General features: G+C 35.8%; 1 protein-coding gene across 21 annotated transcripts in view; it reads left to right on the forward strand.

The window, feature by feature from the left end:
- MYCBP2 (MYC binding protein 2) overlaps positions 1–12,593 on the forward strand; it is a 201,492-nt gene that overhangs the window by 33,308 nt on the left and 155,591 nt on the right. For all 21 annotated transcript variants that reach the window (XM_075046016.1, XM_075045994.1, XM_075045995.1 and 18 more), the window contains exons 3-8: positions 3,260–3,475; positions 5,100–5,253; positions 6,653–6,849; positions 7,069–7,311; positions 7,595–7,666; positions 10,506–10,602. In XM_075046016.1, coding sequence (XP_074902117.1) covers positions 3,260–3,475; positions 5,100–5,253; positions 6,653–6,849; positions 7,069–7,311; positions 7,595–7,666; positions 10,506–10,602 — 979 coding nt within the window. The remainder of the gene's footprint in view (positions 1–3,259; positions 3,476–5,099; positions 5,254–6,652; positions 6,850–7,068; positions 7,312–7,594; positions 7,667–10,505; positions 10,603–12,593) is intronic.

The raw sequence follows: 12,593 nt of genomic DNA on the forward strand, positions 1-12,593 counted from the left end.
TTTAACCTGCTTTTACAACCCAACAACTTATTGTTCAAAAAGGGATTTATTTAGTACAGCCCTAGGGCCAGTGTTTTTAAACTGACAAAACCAAGTAGTGAATTTCAAAATTATTCTTAAGGGACATTGTTAGGACTGCTACTATATTTGTCAAGTGTATAACAGAATGCAGTATAAGATACTTATAGTTTCAAAGGATTTACAATTCTCAGAGATAAGGTATTGTGAAGGGAAAGTGGAGGTATGAACAAAGAAATGTAAACAGTGGGTTAACATAAAGCTAGGAATTAATCTGTAGTTCTGAGTCGTATATTCTAGTGCTACACTGTTTGGATAGAGCAGGGTTTTCTGGAGTATGTTGTGCTATACTGAAGTCTGGGTAGGAGATTATTGTATATAGCTATAGTTTGTGCACTCTTGTAGAAGAGTTGAAACAGAAAGAATGGTTAGAGTTCTTACTGTTTAAAAGCTAAAGCATTAGGTAAAGGAGTTTTTAATAGTTGTAAAGTATTGAGAATAAGGAAGGAGTTTACTTCTGAAAACTAGTCACCTTATTATTAATAGGCAAGAAAACATACATTGATACTTTATCTAGCACTGTAAAGTCTAAAATTACCTGTGCTGGTTAAACAATTTGTCCAGCCTGTTTCAAAAGAGGCTACATGAGCTACAGAACTTAGGCTGTTCTGGAACAAAGACTAAGCTGAACTCCTGACAAAAAAGAACTGGAATGGAAACTCTTCACAGAAGTTACAATTACAATACATGATACTAATTAGATAAGTGAACTTCAGATAGAGATATTTCAGAGGTTCCAGATATTTTTCTCTTCCTGTAAGTGTCGGTAAACTAGGAAGTGCATAGGAAACTTATTAAATTTTTTTTAACCTGTACAGTTCAACTGAGTTAGCTTTAAAGCTGAAAGCTGATATTGTGCCTTTGCCTTCACAGCAGCTGCAAAAACTCTTGGGCTATGTGTATGGATATTTGACATACAGAAGAGTCATATGTTAAAACCGTTTAGTTTTCTGGTGCTAAATACATTTTAAAGTATGTAGTAGCTCATTATCATTGGTATCAGTCCAAATCTATTTTGATGCAGTTTGATTCTGGAATAACATATGAGGTTGTATCTTGAGTTCTTGCACTGATTAATATTGTGGGTTTTTACCAGCAGCTTTACTATTTCAAAGATATTCACGTTGAACAGGGACTAAACTTATGTTGTCTTTCAATCCCTAATGGCAGAAGTTCTGTTGTGCTAAAAAAAAAAGGGAAAAAAAACCCCGAAACCAACCCACCCCAAACTTTCAGTATGTATGTAGGGAACTTTTACCAGCTTCTCCAACCCCATTATCTTTATATTTTTATGCTTACTGCTAACACTGACACAGGTAAGAAAAAATAACACACTGTCTGTGTTGGATAAAATAGGCTACAGAGTAAACCATTGCTTCTTAATGTTTTAGCTTGCAGTAATTTTGTAGTAATAATGAAAAGGAAGGATATGTAAATATGTACCAGTACAGTTAGAATAATACTATAGTAAAAAATAAAAGGAAATATGTAAACTTTGAAATATCTTGAAGTTATTTTGAATTTTTTGTTAGGCTTTATAACATATGGTGTTAAATGGTCTAATTTAGAAGCCTGTGTTATTTCTGGTAATAATAAAAAGATAAGTGCAGATAAAAATGTGTTGTGACCCATTGCTGTGTTTTGATGAACAAAATTGTGGCTACCATATTGTGGAAAAATAAATCATCCCATTAAAAAATTATCCAGTTCACTGGTTCTCATAATTCTTTTCCCCTCTTCTCTGCTAGTTTAAAGTCCTCTTTCCTATCACTGCTGTCACAGATGTATGAGTATTTCCACTCTGATGTGTTCCAGATCACTCCAATATAATTCACTGTGTGCTCTCCTGCCAAGTGAACATGGTTGTTCACAATATCTGTCCCCCTTAAAAAGAAATAAAAAGAAAGAAAAAGACAAAAAGCCTCTACACTCACTGCCCCCCAAGAATACTAGAAACAAACCAAAATAACCTTGTGAAGTTAGTTATACCCTGACTCAGTCTAGCCTAATGCCCCTCCAAATTTTGCCTTGCATGTTCAAGTAATTTGTCCTGTACCTTTAACCCTAGGCCTTCTCTCCTTATAAAATCTCTGTGCCCTCTGTCTACACCAGGGTGTTATAGGGAATTGCTTCTTCCCATATGCCTGAAGTCCAGTTTTTCATAGCCTGTGCTCAAACCAGCCTAGCCTTTTGTAGCATACAACAGAAGAGAAAGTATAATCCTGCCTGGGGATTTTTGTTGTTGTTGTGGGGTTTTGTTTGTTTTTTAAATCTATTGTTCCTCCTGTTCCATCTTACTGTTGCAGAAGGGGAGAGTATGGGGCGGAATTTAAAAGGTGTTTTTAAAAAAAAGTTTTTTCTTAATATTTTTCCAAGTCTAATGACAGCCTCATGAAGGCTCTTCTGTGTCTTGGCAGTGGCTGACAGTAATATACCAGTAGTAGATACCAAGGAAAGAGTGGGGCAGGGTAGTGGTAGGGTAAGGGCATGGGTAGTGGTAGATTCTCAGAAAAGTTTCCCAATTCTTAACTTTGTGGCTTAGGTCTTCTGAAAACCGGATGGTGGTCTGTGATTTCATGGACCTTGATAGATTTTTGCATTCAGTAGTTTGTCCATTAGGTTGTTGTTATCCACAAAATTATTACCCACAGCATCATGCTGGGGGAGTTTTTGAACTTGCCATGTTTTAATTTAATGACAAAACAACTAATGATATTTTAAATTTCTAATATACATTTAGCAAATAGCTTAAATTTTTGTTATTTACCAATAGATTAAAATTAACAACTAGAATAACAAATAATGCATTTTAAAATTCAATAATAATAATTAAAAAAAAACCCAACAACAAAAACCAGCTGACCCCTGTAAAGAAGATAAATCCTAAATTCTGCTATTGACTTTGGCACAGGTTTGGACTATTCTGTAGCCTGAGCTGATTTCATTTTATGTCCTAGTGTCCTCATCAAGTTATGAGAGGTAGGGACTAAAGCCAGATGGAATATTTTCTTCCTCCTCCTCCTTTCTTCCCTGCCTGAATTATAATTGGTACTTCAACAGGAAAGTTCAGTCTCCAGTTTGAGAATCATTTGGTTGGCCAAAATTATGGAGAGTGTTGAGATTACTTGTATTTAGCAAAGCTTGAAACTTCTAATAAACGTAAACTAATCTTGTTTTTCAGACTGAAAACCTAGAGAGTACAATAACCATACCAGATATCAGACTACATAGCAACCCTTCAGCTTTTAATGTTTACTGCAATGTCCGCCATTGTGTGTTGGAGTGGCAAAAAAAGGAAGCATCTGTATCTTTGGCTTCAAAGAACAGTGTACAGAGTGGGGATTCGGACAGTGATGAAGAGGAGGAATCCAAAGAGCCACCTATTAAACTTCCAAAGGCAAGTAACTGTATACTGTTTAAAGTGTGCCATGTATGTGATCTAAAGTTGGTATGCCCTTTGTGGGGAATAAAGAACATCCTTATAAGCCAGCTGCTCAGAAAATAGCTATAGTTTTATTAGTAGTCCATCTAGTCCAAAATCATCTGATTTGATGAATTAGGAAGATCTATGTACCTGCCCAATAATTCATTTGAAAGTCAAGTTATTTTCTCCACTGTGTTAGGTTCTCTGCTTTCTTCAGCTACGTCTGTCAGCTGCTAGATGAGGTCTTCTGTCTGAAGATTGGGAAGAATACAAGAAACGTCTCAGTTTCTCTCAAAGATAGTATCACTGAAAAGAAAGGATATTTCTAAAAACGTACTACAGTGTATTTTATTCTTCAGCCTGCAAGATGATGCTGAGTTTTGGATCCTGGAAAAAACATCTGTTCTGTTATTTTGTTGACCTTTTTTTTTTCCCCTGTAGATTCCATGCATGTGTTTTCCCCCACTCCATTGAAGATATGAAATGTAAGGTGTAATTTGCAGGAAAATTGCTGTAGCACTTTGAGGACTTGATGTGATTATGTTTCTATCCTTCCTCCAGAAATCAAACAGATGTAAAAATAACTTCTGAAAGACAGGAGTCGAAATAAATTGAATGATAGCAGACAGTTACAAGGTGTCCAGTAGAACTTCTAGCTGACTGTCAGAATAGATCTTTTTTTAAGCATGAGTGGCAGTTCCATTAACAATTTTATTTATTTTCATATTTCAGTCTTTTTCCTTAGATTTTATTCAGGGGTGAATCTATATTAAACACTGAACACTGGGGCTCTGCTCCTGACAGAAACACATAGTGAAGTTTTGAAGACATGGTTGCTTATTTGTAATGAGTTAACCTTACTCACTTTTCTTTCATCCTCATCATTATTACATACTGAGTTTGAGAAGGAAGTGAAAGGGACCAATCAGTGGAGAGAAGCATAATTGTAATCTCAGAATATTCAGGAGTTGTAAAGGGAAAGTTAGGAGTGGCTGTAACAGTGCTCTTACAGATGTTGTATTAGTTGGTGTAATGCATGTCTGTGATGAGTACGTATGGAGTTTTAGTGACGAGCAATTGATCTTTATTTTTTATATTGTCACAAAAACAATCTCAGAGGCCTTGGAGGGGAAAGTGCTAGTGCTGCCAGTATCAGCTGTCAAATGTATCATTACTCAAATTGGCAAGTGAGGTTGCAAGCCAATTCTAGTTTGCTGGCTCACATTAATGAGCAAGGAAAAAGGAAAAAGAGGTCTGTCAAATAAAGTGTGAACTCAGTAGAAATTAGAAGGGCTCAGAGGCACACTGTCTTACATTGTCCAAAAAATTTTAAGTTTCCTTATTTTTTGAGGGAACTATTACTCTGCTTAGGTATGCTCTTTCATATGACGACATTATTTCTGTGTAATATTTGCTAGTACAGTTGTGTAGGTGGGTTCTTGATTTTGATTCTCTTTTGAATTACTATTGTATTCTATATTACATTTTTGTTATTCGAGTAACTGTCTTGTTCTGTGAACATTGGGATATATCTTTATTGATGAAGATCCAAAAATATTATATTAACAGATACTCTGAAATATCTGTACTTCTTTAGATCATTGAAGTTGGATTATGTGAAGTCTTTGAACTGATAAAGGAGACGAGATTTTCTCATCCATCCTTGTGCCTCAGGAGCCTCCAAGCCCTACTTAATGTGCTCCAGGGCCAGCAACCAGAAGGCCTGCAATCAGAGCCTCCTGAAGTCCTAGGTAATATCTCATCTGTTACTGTATTTGTATTAACATAATCTGTTATTGTGTTGGACAGAAGAAAATGGTTCCTAGCAAGTATTTGTGAGATAGTAACATGCTTGTTCTGAACTGACTGACTTTATTCTGGAGTGTAAACTCTTTATGGTGTATGTAACTAGTACTTTCTAAGCATTAATCTTCTGTGGAACAGGAACGTTAACATGTAAAGGTGTGTGTGTGTATATAGATATAGTCATATTTTGTTGCTGTGTAATGCGAGTTTCACTGACACATAGTAAACCTTATAACCTTACAAATTGTGATTCATTTGTCTTACTGCAGCTATAAAATACTTAGTCTTATTGGAAAGAAGATAGTTCTACAGTGAACTTCTCTTGCAACCTGCTGCTGTAATCAATGGCTTAGCTATTTAATGTTGTAATTTGTATAAAGCTGCTAAAGAAAGTGTCAGAATGCTTGCTTTTATTTCCTCTGGCAATCCAAAAGCTTCCCTGAAAATTAATTTTGCTTTTAATGATATTGAAAATAAAAGTTGAACTCTTGATGGCTTTCAGCGTATGATTGGCTATGTCCTTTAAGTTAAAATCCAATTATCTTTTGATAATTGATAGTTTTTACTGGTTTATAGAACTGCAAGGAAGACTAGGCTGTAGCATCTGTTGTTTAAAAAAGAAAAAATAAAATATATCTTCAGACTTTCTATGTATGTTTTCCTACGTTATGGCTCAACAGTATTCCATTTCTAAAGATGATCGTAATTTGCTACAGAAAGCTTTTATTTTGTATTGATGCACAGAGTATTAAAAAGCTACAAAGAAGGCTGTGTTTTGATTACTGCCTTAGTGATTATTTGTATATACTATCAAAAAAATTGAGGTGGATTTCTGTTCACACCTTGATTGTTACAGATGTTCAGCTGCTAAACAGTGCTTGAAAAGAGGCATATGATCAAAATAATTTTCAAGCTTTGATTTGAAATGCTTGTTGCTGAGAACTAGGATGTGCTTCAGCATGGGTAATGGTCATAAAGATTAGACAAGTTTGGTCAAGACCTACAAATCATCTCAGTGATGAGGTAGACTGAATAGGCAGGTAAAGTTACTCCTTCTGGCCCATTTCTTATTGATGTGTTCCACTGTAACAGAAGGACTTAGTTTTTCTTTTTCTCCAGCCATTGTGATTATAAAGACTCGACATTTTCTGGCTGAAAAAAAATGAAAAGTTAAGGATGTTTTAGGCCTATTGAAATGGGACACTTTCTTTTCTGTCTGGAAATAAGGCTGAACTTAATGGCTGAGGAAGGATGTATCATGTATTTTGTAAGTTTAATTTCCCATTGCCTGGAAAATTGCTTGGTATGATTTTGTGACTTGTAATTGCTGTGTTTTATCTGCAGAATCCCTGTTCCAACTTCTTCTGGAGATAACTGTCCGTAGCACGGGAATGAATGACAGTACAGGACAGTCCTTGACAGCACTTTCCTGCGCTTGCCTCTTCAGTTTGGTAGCTGCATGGGGAGAGACAGGAAGAACATTGCAAGCAATCTCTGCTATCCTCACCAATAACGGCAGCCATGCTTGTCAGACTATTCAGGTCTTGAGCTAAAACTTCTCTGTATCTGGGAATTTATGTAAATGATGTGTACATGAGTTCTGAGATCTATTGCGTAAATTCAGTTAACTTTTTTTGCCTTGCTGTTTTTGAGGTAAGAGTAGGTATTTCTTTGTCTTTCTTGACTTGGGGATAGAACAGAAAATACATTTTAAAAAAAGTAATGTTTTTCACTCGCTCACTATTTCTTTTACTGTTTAGGTGCCAACCATTTTAAACTCTCTTCAGCGGAGTGTACAGGCAGTTCTGGTGGGCAAAATCCAAATACAGGACTGGTTCAGTAATGGGATAAAGAAGGCAGCCCTGATGCACAAATGGCCATTGAAAGAAATATCTGTAGATGAAGATGACCAGTGTCTACTTCAGAGTGATGGTTTTTTCCTCTATCTGTTATGTAAAGATGGACTTTACAAAATTGGCTCTGGATATAGTGGGACAGTGAGGGTAATGTGATTTCTTCTTGTCTGATGAATGATAGTTAATATTTTAACTTAACTTTTATGATGTTCTGTTTCCATTGAGGATCTTTTGTAGCTTACTAATGATCAGTTCTTTTACAGTTTGTCTCAACTTTTTCTGTGATTTCTGTGAGAATATTACAGCATTTTCTTACAATTTTCACTTCTCAATATAGTTGAAGACGTTGTTATTTAGATGGTAAATGATTATGTGTAAAATTGTCAGTCTGATATTTGTTATGTGATTGGAGTATTTTTTTGCTTTTCAGGGCCATATATACAATTCTACATCCCGCATCAAAAACAGAAAGGAAAAAAAATCTTGGTTAGGCTATGCTCAGGTAGGTGAATACTTAAAACATGTGCCCCATGCTCCCATCCCTCATGAGTAATTTAAGTAGATGTTGGCTTAGAGTAAGCTTACGTGTATTGTTCCTTTGGCTTTAGTTATAAAAGTCAATTTTTTGGTACTGACTTTTAAATTGTGGAAGATGAAGAACATCTGATGGTACTGGCATATAGAAAGGAGTCATGAAGTGTCATTGATTTCTGTTGTCACTGTAAAGACTTTCTCAAAATATGATGGTTTAACAAGTAAATTTATGAACTGTACAGTCAATTGATGTGTGTTTCTTAAATAAAGGAAGTCAGTGGATGTAAAAATGTGCTGTTCCAACACAATAGTTTAAAAAAATACTTGAAATATCTATTTATGAAAATTGATTTTAAGACATTTGCAGTAAAATAAGGAAGTGCTGTTTTTGCTGGGGGAGGATTGAGGGTGTGTAAACCATAAGTAGAGATAATTGTTGATGTTACCACTGCAGAGTTAGCTATATTTGGATGTTTTGGTTTTTTAGACTTAGTTTCTGGAATATCAACCACCTTTTCTTATACCTTTGGCATTCATTATAAAAATAGTGCAGTTTTTTAGAATCCTGTTATTACCACTGAGTGCTCGCTCTCTCTCCCCCCCCGCAACCCCCCAAAACCAAACAAACAGCCCACCCCCAAACAAAAAAAATGCCACAACAACCCAAAAATTAAATTTCGGAGAACAATTAATTTACTTCATTTTTTAACTACTGAGCAATTTTTATTGTAATTAAGTGTACTCCTTGCCACACTTTTGAAGTGAGATATATACAGAATATGGTTTTGTTTAGATTTGAAAAAGATCACCAAAAGGTGTACTGGCACAATACAAATGTTTGTGGTTGCAGTCATTCAGGAGCCTGTTTTATCAGTTTGGAAAGGAATAGAATCCATACAGTTTCACTATATAGACTTAGACATTTGGACATCCTGTACATATCTATAAATATATTTGATGTTCTTTGAGTGTTTGTACAGGTGTATGCATTCACACAGTGACTGCACTCAAAGGCACTGCTAGTTGGAAAAATGTCACTCTGGGGCTATATTTATAGGAAGATATGTAAGTTGCACTTACTGCTAAGTATGTGTCTGTAAAAGAGGCAAGATGTGTTCTCAGTCTCATTTCCCTTCAGGTGCATGCTTCAAGTTAGCTCAAATTCAAGTGATTTTTCTCACTTCATGTAACTTTCTTTAGACTGAAGCTTTTCGATCTACTTTAATGCTCTTTACTTAATTATCCTAGTTTGTGTGGGTTTGTTTTTCCTCATTTCACAAAGATTGATTTATCCAGGAAAATTCAACTCGTTTTAGACGGGAGGAGGAGAGTTGGTTGGATTTTTCTGTTGTTGTTAGATGATTGTAATTAGGGTCTCTGACTCTTTGACAGATGAAGATATTCTGAGGTTAAGCCTTAGTAACGTCCCTGTGACATGCATCTGTTCTTATATGTGTAGAATCCATATCTGAGGCCAATCATGCTTCAAGCAAGTGCAAGCCATTGTCATTTCTCTTGTTATGTCACTGCTGTTGTTAGAATCATTATGTAGTCATTATGCATATTGGCCTTTGCAACCCTCCTGTATGTGAATACTACTTTGCTTGGCCTCAGTCACCTTGAATGAATATGTTCATAAGTGCCCTTAAGTAATCTTTTTCCTTTCCTGTAGCTGCTTTTATAGCAGAATTGCTTTCTAAGTGTAAATTCCCCACCTGTTTCTACCCTGCTCCCTCAAAAATCTTTCAAGGGTTCACAGGCATTGTGGGATCAAAAAAGATACAAGAGTAATGTTGCCATATTGCTTCACATGGATCTGTAGACATTATGCAAATGTGGGGGCTTATGCAACCTATCTAGTTTAAGCTAAAGCAAAACTTCTTTGACTGTGTGTGTTTAAAAGTGCACTCAAAGTTATAGGTATAAACGATAAACCTCAAATGTGAGTTTCAGGTAGGCAAATCTTTTTACTGAGTAACCTTCTAAACTGATGACTGAATCAAACCTTTAAAAAAATATGAACATACATATGAACAGAGAGAGAAGATGCTATTTTGGTATACCAAGGGAGACTTCTTGATGTGGGTTGCTGACCAGAATAGGTAATCTTGGGTAATGAATGTATTCTGCATGTGGAGAAACAGAAAGAAGAAATCATTAGTCCCAAATATCTCCCTTGCTCTAGGTCTGGTTAGGAGTTGGGAGGTGAGCAGTATAAGAACTCATTGTATGTAACCTTGTGTCATGGCCGCTGTTACCAAAATCACCATATACTTTGCAGGAATTTCTTTGGTGAAGAGCTCAGAAAGAATAAATACATGGACTCATAGTTACTTAACATATTTGAAAAATTCCCTAGTTTTTAATGCACATATTAATATTCATTAATGATCACTCTTCTATATATGTGTCTTCTTCCCAGAATTCCTGTGAATCTTTTGTTGATTTGGAAAGTGAGACAGGAACATTGGTTTTTGCTGTGGCTGTGACCTTTAGCTGTAATTGTATACACATATGAAGAACAGAATTGCTATATGTGGCTTCAAAAGCTGTATACGAGTTTCAGCATGCTCATCCATAGCATGTGTAAAGTATAGAGGAAGGACATCAGATTTCTGGGTTTTATTACAGAATTTGATTAGTGGAAAAAAGTTGATTATCGAAATGAAGCAAATTTGATGTAAAAGCTTTCAAAAATTTTTAAACAATACCTAAAATAATGATTGCAGTTTTTTCACTTTTGACAATATCCTTTGATGTATTTAAGAATATTTTCATACCAATATATATATTCTTACTCTTACCAGGGTTATTTATTATATAGAGATGCAAATAATCACAGTATGACAGCCGTAAGAATAAACCCTGAAACTTTGGAACAAGACGGTACAGTTGCTTTGCCAGGTAAGAATCTCCAGATACGAGAAGATGGTTATAGTTCACTGTTTACATGCTATGTATTTTCAGGTAAGCAGAAGAGAAATTGAGACAGATTTTGAGATCACAAAGAGACTGCTTTTTTATGACTTTGATTTGCTGTGTTAGACTAGCTGCAGTATTTCATTCAGAGGTCTTGCATCTTACTCCAACTACTGGAAGAATATTGCAAAATTTTAGAATGTATGGTCATATTAATTTAAAGACTCCAAGAGCTTAACTTCCTTCTTAAAGAATTTTTATTTCTTCCTTGTTTGAACTTTGAGCGTTTGGCTCAGATACGACTTTGTTTCCAGTATCTGTTACATGTAGGTAGTTACAGACTATGACCAAAGCCATTTTTAAATATAGGTAGAAATGTATCCAAAAAACAAAGGAGGCTAATGAACACTGATGGACCATGCTTCTGATGTTTAAACTGGTGGGGATTTTTGTTTATTTGTTTGGGGATATTTTTCTGTAGTTTAGTTTTTGTTTGGGTTTTCTGTTTGGCTTTTTTCCTTGGCTTTTTTGCAGAGGAGCCTCATAACTTGGGTCTCTGTTTAGAAAATGAGGATGTTCCTGGAACATGTTTTAATGGCCTCCTGGTGAAACACATCTGTTCTTAGCCACTCATGTATGTGAACAGTAGAAGGGCACAAGAATATCTTTTGATTGAACAGTGATAGGCTTATTCTATAGATGAGAAGTAAGATTTTGCGTTGTATCCTGACAAAAATAAGAAGGCACTGACTGAAACCTCAGAAAAATTCTGTAGGCTTTTTGTATTTCAAACACAAACAGTAATTTTTGAAACAAACTATGAATGTAGAATCTAGTCTATGCAACTTTCTGCAAGTCCTTAAAATGTGGATGTCTATTTAAGCTGCTTGGTCTTTGTGGGGCTGTATGAGAAATTTGAGTGAGGGCACATTCAAGGACCTGACAAATTGCCTTGTAGGATTGCTTTTCCACTTTTTTCACCTCAAGGCAGCTTCTACAACCAGTAGGGTCCTTTGAGGTCCTTAATTAAGTTACCATTGGTAAAGAAATCGGTGCATTTCATGAGTCTTGAGAGACACTTGAGCACATTTGAAGTCTACAACTCTGAACTGTTAGCTTTATCATGCAAATTTCAGTGACAAGCGTCATTCTGCAAGACAGCCTTGTGTTTATACTATAAAAAGGCACAAATTAAACAAGAGTATGCCTTCTAAACAAAAATGTATTAATCTTTCAGTGCAAAAGCAAATCTTATAACTGTGGGAATACCCATTCAGAAATCCCTCAAACTATTTCACACAATTGCATTTCGTGTGGTTTGTGATGCTATGAAAGTGGATGCTAGATGTTCTTCATAACTCTTACCCTTTGTACTTCAGCCCTTGAACTTTGCTGTTTTGCTTTATGCACTTCTACACACTTATCTCAGTGTTATATTGTGAGCAGATATGGCCTTGTTCTTTTGGCTAGGACAAATTCCAAGGGGTCCACTTCTGGTTATTTCTGTTTCCTTTTAGAAGGAAATAAATGAAGGTGGGGGGAAGGGTATGTGACCTATCCTGAGGAAGCCTGAGTAGGTACATATCTCTAAACAGTAGTGGCTGCCCCACTGTAATCTTAATAATGACCTGCAGCATGTTGTAGTTCTGAAAAACCACATGGGATAGAACTAGAGGGCAGTGACCTTGCTAACAGCTGAATACTGACATGACTCCAACTATTTGCTCCTAGTTGGTATGGTGTTCAGACATGGCTCTATCTGGAGTTAATCTCTTTCAAATTCCTGGGCTGTTGATATTGCGTTTAAATAAGGTATTCATATTTATTCTTACAGGGATGCGTAGGAGATTAGGAGTTCATTAGGAGATGTGATTAGGAATTGATCCTAGCTACAAGTTGCAACCTTTGGAAACTCAGTGAACTATGGAACATTATCTTCTCCTTTCTCAGACAGTAGGATCCACCAGCTTCTTGAA

This window comes from Buteo buteo, chromosome 14 (genome assembly GCF_964188355.1).
Source record: "Buteo buteo chromosome 14, bButBut1.hap1.1, whole genome shotgun sequence".
NCBI classification, from domain to species: domain Eukaryota; kingdom Metazoa; phylum Chordata; class Aves; order Accipitriformes; family Accipitridae; genus Buteo; species Buteo buteo.